At 35.4% G+C, this 8,809-nt stretch overlaps 1 protein-coding gene and 1 pseudogene across 1 annotated transcript; both read left to right on the top strand.

The window, feature by feature from the left end:
- Positions 1-796: 796 nt before the first annotated feature.
- On the top strand, positions 797-1,512 carry LOC117933203. Its single transcript, XM_034854596.1, has 2 exons — positions 797-1,357; positions 1,435-1,512. The coding sequence occupies exons 1-2, from the start codon at positions 797-799 to the stop codon at positions 1,510-1,512; spliced, it is 639 nt and encodes a 212-aa protein (XP_034710487.1).
- A 3,280-nt stretch (positions 1,513-4,792) lies between these two features.
- Positions 4,793-5,992, top strand: LOC117933202 (annotated as a pseudogene).
- Positions 5,993-8,809: the final 2,817 nt, after the last annotated feature.

Raw genomic sequence — 8,809 nt, 5'->3', positions numbered from 1 at the left:
AATGGTCAGCTTCTTTTCTATACAAGATATCTCAAACCCAGGATAGCCACAACGATTTGGCTGGTCTTTTAGCTGGAAGTGGAACCTGATAACTGGGCCATGGTCGCTGCATCTTGATACCTTGCACTCATCTTGGCTCGCTCCAATCTCTACAAACCATCTCATAAACAAGAACAGAAAGAGATTGCCATTTTTAAGCAATTGCTCATCCCCATAGATTTTGGTCTGTTCCTCCAGCCTTCCGTAGTTTGGACTTCCATTCCTTATTCAAAGTAGAGTTTAATTATATTCTAATGTTGACTTGGTCATGAGTTAGCCGACCCAGTGGTTGGCCCGACGAATTAACTAATTGATTTCATTTGTTTTAATACTTCAAAACAAAATCATTTTGACTATAAACCACGTCACTTTGCACGTACCTTGAGTTCAAAAATTGATATTACGAAATTTTTTTATTGAAAATAATTAGTTTTATATTTAGTTATTTTAATTATTATTATTATGAAATTAAAAACATTTTTGTTTTCCAAGTATGTATATAAATATATAGACAATGTTTCCCGATAACTCCAATGTACTTAGTTGTGGTTTGACAAGGTTTCCTTATAACTCCAATGTACTTAGTTTGGTTTTACGTTGATGATGACCCGCCGGCCAAATATGAAGAGAAAAATAAAAAAGAAAATTTTGGGTAGTTGATTGTGACACCAATGCATAGACAAATCAAGTGGCTAGAAAGTTGATTTCTAAGCAGCTTTGCTCCTTGGATTGTAATTTTATCTTCAGAAACTTGGGGATGCCCCAAACCAAAGAAGCGTCTCTCTCTGCATCTGAATTTATGATGCTGAGACAAGCAAAACTTGTGGGAGTAGGCCTCATAACACTCCTCCATGTCCGTTTTCTTTCATTTTGCGCTGCTACTGAAAATCAGCCCTGCAGGCCCTCTTCTTGCGGAGATATTCAAAACATCAGCAACCCATTTCGATTAAAAGGTGACCCGCTTGGCTGTGGTCATCCCGATCCTGCATACGAATTGGCTTGTGAAAACAGCCGTACAATCTTATATGGGAAATACCATGTTGCGGAGATCAACTACGATAACTATACCATCAGAATTGTAGTTGTTGGGCTAGAGAAGAGCAACTGTTTCTCCCTTCCTCTCTATTCCTTGACAGTAGATGATATATATGTATATGGATATGAATATCCTGAAGAACTGGATACTGTAGTTTTGATGAACTGCGCAAGACCAATCTTTGATCAATACTACATTCCTATTGTTCCCTGCAACCGCACCGATGCTACTTTCTCTTCCTCACAACCATATGCTTATGCGCTAGCTGGACGCTACATGCATGTGAGAGATCTTCCATATTCGTGCACCATTGGCTTCACTGTTGTCACTGGCAATTTCATGGCTGTGTCAGAGCCCAGCAATCTTTTAAGATCAGATTTGCAAGAAAAGCTGCTTATGGGGGTCCAGCTTTCATTTTTGCGCTCTCGCTGCCATGAATGCGAAGCAAAAGGCAGATGGTGCATGCCAAATTTCAGCAACAACACTATACAATGCCTTGATGATGATGGAAGAAACTGTGAGTGCTGAAAATTTTCAAATCAAATGGTTGATGAACACTAATATCAATTTTAAAACAAAAAAGAAAAAAATAATCATTGGAAATCCAACTATACATTGCAATTGCAATTATAAGTAATTAGGATAACTAAACACAATCTTATGTTTGCTAAGGGTCTTCAATTTCTATAACTAATTTCAGTTGCTTGATTTAATCATGCAGGGCTTAATAAGTTGAAAAATGTACTGATGCCAGTGATCGCGTTTTTTGGTAAGGCCTTTGGAGTTTCTTTTGTCGTCTTTCATTTTTAGTTTTTGACAACTTCCATTAATTTCTTTCTTCTTATATCTTTCCCATTTTGAATTTTGTATCTTCTCTTGTTAACAGTTAATACACTTAGAAGTCCCTATACAACCCAAGGTAATCCTTAATAGTCCCAATTATTGACAGCTCATTTTATTTAAAAATCTTGAAATTGTTGTCTTGATTTTACCAATTATATTCTTGGAAGACAAACTTTTTTCTTTTTTGTTTTAAATGAATTGTTGTTTTACACTTGGCTTTGTATGTAAATGTAGACTGTACAATTATTTTTCATTTCTGGTAATAAGGCTTTCGATCTTCTATAGCTAAAAGTACTGCTGATTACTGGCTTTAATCATGCAGGACGTGAAGATGCTTTTGACCAATTTGGGTTTTCTGGGACGACCATTACAATTGGTACGGCTTTGATAGTTCCTTCCATCATCTTCCATGATTTACAAATTGAACTTTTCATCATCATGCTTCATATTTTCTAATGTTGTATCTACTTTTTCTCTAATAATAACAATCCCTCTTTTATGGGCCTCATTTCTAATTTAGTCCATGTTCCCTCTTATTAGGTGCTTGGTTTCTTGAAAAGACCGGTAAGACTTGATTACTACTCAAATGTGCTATTTGATAGCTTGTAATTAATCCTTTTAAACACTTTTGAGTAGTAGTTATTGTCTTTTAACCCAATTAACATGTTAAGGCCCCTTACAATCAATTCTAATCAAATTGTGTTAAGTTTTGGTGTTTTGATAGCTTTTTGATCACCAAAGCAATACGAGATTGAGGAGAGTTATTTGGAATCCTTGGCAAAGCAATGGAAAGAGCAGAAGCATGAAGAACCAAAACTTTGAAGTCCTTTGCCATAAGCAAATCCGGAATGCAAGGAGGGGAAGTAAAGAGAAATCTGCCATGAAGCATTCTTGATGACAGTCATGTCAGCCACTTTTGGAGCACTTCCTGAAGTCCAATTTATACATGCTATATGTCATTTTAAAGCTTAGGAAGTCAACAATCCAATGCTTCAAATGGTACACAATTCGGAGTTGAAATGAAGGAGTTACAGCCATTGGAAGCCGATCACTCCAAGCTGAAGGAAGAATTTTGCACAGTGTTGCGAAATCACCCTTTTGTTGCGGAATGATTTCGCAGCCTTTTTGCACAGTACTGTGGAATTCCTCCTGAAGTTTCACGATAAGTTGGAAGCCGATCACCACAAGCTGAAAGACCACTTCGCAGCAGTGCGAAATTAGCCGTTTGCTGCGAAGTAATTTCGCAGCCCTTTTTGTACATCTGCGAAATTCCGTAGACCACGTTTTCACCTGCGAAATGGTCCTTAGTGCTTCCCGATATTTGTAACCGACACTGTGAGATATTTTTCACTAGATTTTTGTTGTTTAAATCCCCAAACTCTCCTTGTAACCCACCAATTATAGGATTCCTTAGCTTCTAAGTTAGGAAAAAGGCTAAATATCCATGGAATAGCTACTAATGTAATATTCATATAAATAGAGCCCGGAGAGCCTGTTCTCGGGGTGATAAACCTTTTGTAAAAGTTTGAAAGAAAGCAAAATACTGAGCTTGAGCTCTGCTTTACCTTCTCACTTTGATTGTATTTTTCATTTACTAAGTTATGCACTCTCTAAGGAGGTTTCCCCAGAGAATGAGTAACTAAACCTTTAGTTCCTTGGAGCTAAGATTGCCAGGAAAGGTTCCAAGTGCAAGAATTAGTAGCTTTGTGGTTTCAGCTATGAATGAAGAGAAAGTGTGTCCCGTGAATGGTTTCTATATTTTTAGTTAACTTAAAACGCCTTGGAGTCACCTAGGCCAACACTTGGTAAGGCAAGTGATCTCTATCCATGGAGATGCACTAGTTTACCCCTTGCGAGCCTTTGGGAGGTGACTTAAAGGTAGGATTTTCTAGAATTGCCAACACTTGGTAAGCTTTTGGACTCTAAGGAGACATCCATTAGTTATCTCTTGCGAGCTTGAGAAAGGAAGTCCAAGGTTAAAGATCACCTTGAATGGTAAAGGCTAAGTGAGAGGCTCGAATCATTGCAAGTTGCATCAGTGAGAGAGAATTAGAGCTGAAATCCAATTAAGGGATGCATTTGTGCAGCACCGGTTAGAGAATTGACTTTATGTTAATTCTCTAATGCGAGGAAATGAACCAACTGACCGGAGGTATGTTTTTGCATGAGGAACCTCCCCTGTGAACCTAAATCTCCAAGGAATGTTTTTCTTCATAAGTAATTTCTATTACTTGTTGTGCCGTTAGTCTAAATCTAAACTTTTTTCAACCAAAGTTTGTGTTTTATTTCTTAAGCTAATCTTGAAATGAAACAGCACCAATTCACTTTGAATTGGTATCATTTTCAGTTTGAAAACCCTTCCCAGTGAACGATCCTAGAGTCACTATGCTATAGTAGCTTTTTCTTTGCTACCCTAGTTCATGGTGTAATAGGTTATAAATTGTGTTGATTACTCCCTCCATCAAGGAGCACCAGCTGGACATTAATCAGCTGATACACCGACTGGGCATGAATCAAGACTTCAAAGTTCCGATTCTTACTTTGGTGTGGGATGAACATGATTAGTTTTTTGTCTATCATCGCGAATAATTCTTGCTTTCAAGATTGCAGATTGCAAAATTCTTTTGCTTGAATAAAGGATTTCTCTTGGTTCGGTTGATCGAAATTGGATTTGAATTGAAATTTCAGTTCTGTGAAATTCAAAATTTTACTTTTTCTATGGAATTATCTTTTTGAATTTGAAAGAATTTCATTTAATCCAAGTCCATGGAATATAATGAATTCAAGATACTGGAAGTTGAATTTTTTTGCAAGCAAATGCATCTAATTTCCTCTCCCATTGAAACAAATGTATTTGTTTGATTTGATAACTAAATGTCTATGATTATAAACTCTAAAATATTCATATATTTTTTTCATGTTGATCTATTAGTCATAGCAATCATTGGAGGACGCTTTCTACTTGGGATATCTTGTCTTTTTGGCTATTTAATCTACAAGTTTCGACGGAGACATTTATCATTAGATGATGACATTGAAGAGTTTCTTCAAAATCACAAGAATCTCTAGCCCATCAGGTACTCATATTCACATTTAAAGAAAATAACCAACAATTTCAAGAATAAGTTAGGCCAAGGAGGCTTTGGCTCTGTGTACAAAGGAATACTTCAGAGTGGCCACATTGTAGCAGTAAAAGTATTGGTCATGTCAAAAGCCAATGGACAAGATTTTATCAATGAAATCGCCACGATTGGAAGGATTCACCATGTTAATATAGTACAACTTGTTGGATTTTGCGTAGAAGGATCAAAATGGGCCCTTATATATGACTTTATGCCAAATGGGTCACTTGATAAGTTTATCTTCTTTAAAGGAGAAACACACATTCCTTTAAGTTGGGACAGATTGTACAAAATTGCACTTGGAGTAGGGCGTGGGATTGAATACTTACATCAAGGGTGTGATATGCAAATTCTGCATTTTGATATCAAGCCACACAATATTCTTTTAGATGAAGACTTTACACCAAAAGTTTCGGATTTTGGCCTTGCAAAATTGTATTCAACAAATGAAAGTGTTGTATCTCTCACTGCAGCCCGAGGAACATTAGGATACATTGCTCCAGAGTTGTTTTATAAAAATGTTGGACATGTGTCGTATAAGGCTGATGTTTATAGTTTTGGAATGTTGTTAATGGAAATGGTGGGAAAACAAAGGCATTTTAGTAGACATCAAGAGGAAGATCTAAGTGAATTATTCTTCCCATCATGGATTTATGACCGAATTGAACAAGGAGAAGATATGGAAATGGGAGATGTCACAGAGGATGAAAAGAAATATATATGGAAGATGGTCATAGTTGGATTGTGGTGTGTGCAAATGAAGCCCATGGACCGTCCTTCTATGAGCAAAGCACTCAACATGTTGGAAGGTGATGCTAAACTATTGCAACTACCTCCTAAACCTACCTTATATTCTCATGAAATATCAGCTTTGGATCGGGAGAACAAACCAATGGGGGTTCCAATTTCCTCACATAATGCAAGTATTACAATTAGCTTAGATGGGAGATAACTCAACAATGTATCTACTTGCAAATGCTCTCTCTATCTCTTTCTCTCTCTGTCTCTCTGTCTCTCTTTTTCTTTCTCTCTCTTTCTCTATATATATATGCAAATTAATGTGCCATCTAAACATGTAAGCCAATTCCCTTTGTTTTTAAATTCTTAGGTCAATATAGTTATAAAGCTTGGAGAGGTTTGAGTAATTTATTTTGTAATGCATCGATTAGTAGCAACCCTCACAATTCAAAATTCATAGGCCAATTTTCAACATTTCTTCTTAGTTGACATGTAGGATGATTGATAGGAATGAATTTTTATATGATGAAAATCACAATGCTAAATTGATGTAACTTCTACCTCTAAATGAGGTTGTTTATTTAATTTTTATTTTTGAATCAAATGAATATGAAATACCCTGACAAAGGGTTGTCTTGTTATGTGATCTAACACCTAGTTTAAAAAGAGTTTCAGCTCCTTTCACCATGTGAGATGCAGGGGAGGTAGGAACTACTTTTTATAGGGGAATATTATGGGTAAATTTGGTACTGGGGTAGTAAAAATATTACGTGTTGGAAGGCTCCCATATTGCTCTTAGCCAATGAGAATGGTGGTGTTGGAATAGCAATGGAAGCAAAGAGAGGATAGGATTTATGTTTGTGTATTGCAAAAGCTTAGGTTAAGAAAAGAGAAAAAAAAATGTCACTTTTCCTTTCCGACATAATTGTCTTAGAAAAAATATTATGTTAATAATAAATACTTTTAAAAGTGTGCAAGACTAATCCAGTAAAAATAAAAATATACAGTTTTAGTTTGAAATTCATGCAAGGCTTGACAAAAAGCAACATACTCAAATGTTATCAGTTTTGATACGTAGACCAAATGATACAATGCAAGCAAAAGTTCCTTGATTCATGGAGATATAGAATAACATATAAGTTATCATGCTTGCATATCCACCATTCAAGTCTCCAATTGTCATTTATTTCTTTACAAATTGTGATAATTTTTCCTATGAAGTATCTTCGATATCAAGACAATCCATAAGTTCCCCTTAAAGCCACTTATTAATTCTCCTATCCATTTATTATAATTTTGTTTTAAAAAGAATCTCTCTCACAAACAATATTATCTAAATCGCAACAATAACCTTATATTGATGAATGAGTACAACATGGTCCATATCTAGGTTGCGCGCTCATAATAATAAAAAGGATAAATTAGTTTTCACTCTATTAATTTTGAGATGACTACCAACTCTTGTTGAAGAGATCTTTTTGCACCTTATGATGTTTGTTCTTGTTGAATCTATGGAAGCAAAAGGGTTGGGTTAAATTGTCTCTTGCTTCCAACATTTGACTCAACTTTTATAGAAGAGTGATCTATTGGATACCATTGAATGCACCAAAGTCCCATAAATTGTTAGCTTCTTTGCAATTTTAATGCCTTCCTTTTCCTCAATTCGAATACACACCTCTTCCCCCGTATCTAACTGATTATAAACCCGTTCTGGGAAGTAAACTTGGCTAGTCTTCTCCATTGTGACATCAATATTCTTCCTTCCTCCTACCATTTCCAGTAGCAACATTCCAAATCTATAAATCTCTAACTTATAGGACACATTTCCAAAGTTCCTTGATAATACTTTTGGTGCAATATAGCCCATGGTCCATCTTACTATTATCATTGAAACTGCACTTTGTTCCTTGGAACATAATTTGGCTAGACCAAAATCAGAGATTATTGGATTGAAGTTTCGATCAAGCAAAATATTATGAGGTTTGATATCAAAATGGAGAATTATTTTATCACAACCTTGGTGAAGATACTCAATTCCTTTGGCTATGCCTAAAGCAATATTTTGAAGCTTCTCCCACCTAAGTTCACAACCCTTGAGAAATTTTGAAAATATATACTTCTCCAAAGACTCATTTGGTAAGAACTCATAAATTAAAGCTCGTTTAACTCCATCAGCACAAAATCCAACCAAGCGAACCACATTGACATGATGAATCCTACCCATTGTTCCCACTTCATTAATGAACTCTTCTCCATTTTCTTTTGAATTGTTTAGGATCTTTACTGCAACAAGAACATCACTAGAAAGCTTTCCTTTATACACAGTTCCATAACCTCCTTGACCTTATTTTTCCTTGAAATGATTTGTAATCTTCTTAACATTAGCGTAGGAGTATCTTGAGGGCTTGAGAGCTTTATAGTCTTCTAAAGCTTGTTCTATCTTTTTTGTATTCTCTCTTTCTAATTTGTTTGAGCTATACACATGAAAGTGTGATGACTACACGCATCAGAAGACAGAAACTGAGGATTATAATTTAAAAACCGGCCAGTCGGTCCGATTTTTAAAACCATGATAAAAACTCGAAATACTTTTAAAAATCATGATAGACCCCTTTGGACTTACAATCAGATTCCTTTCTTGTTCAAGATAAAGTTTAGTTCTATTCAAATGTTAACTTGGTCATGAGTTAGCCGGCCTGGTGGTTAGCCTAATGAATTAACTTGGGAAATTTTTTAATTGAAAATAATTAGTTTTATATTTAGTTATTTTTATTATTATTATGAAATTAAAAGCATTATTATGAAATTTACTGGTTTTAATCATTCATGACGTAAAGATACTCTTGAACTCTCTGGGTATTCTGGGACCGTTGGAATTGGTACGACTTTGATAGTTCCTTCCGTCATCTTCCATGATTTACAAATTGAACTTTCCATTATCATTCTTCCTATTTTCAATGTTGTTTCTTCTTTTTCTCTAATAATAACAATCCCTCTTTAATTTGCCTTATTTCTAATTTAGCTTATGTTT

The sequence above is a fragment of the Vitis riparia genome, chromosome 16 (genome assembly GCF_004353265.1).
Source record: "Vitis riparia cultivar Riparia Gloire de Montpellier isolate 1030 chromosome 16, EGFV_Vit.rip_1.0, whole genome shotgun sequence".
Taxonomy (NCBI): Eukaryota; Viridiplantae; Streptophyta; class Magnoliopsida; order Vitales; family Vitaceae; genus Vitis; species Vitis riparia.
This window is presented reverse-complemented; position numbering and strand designations above follow the sequence as displayed.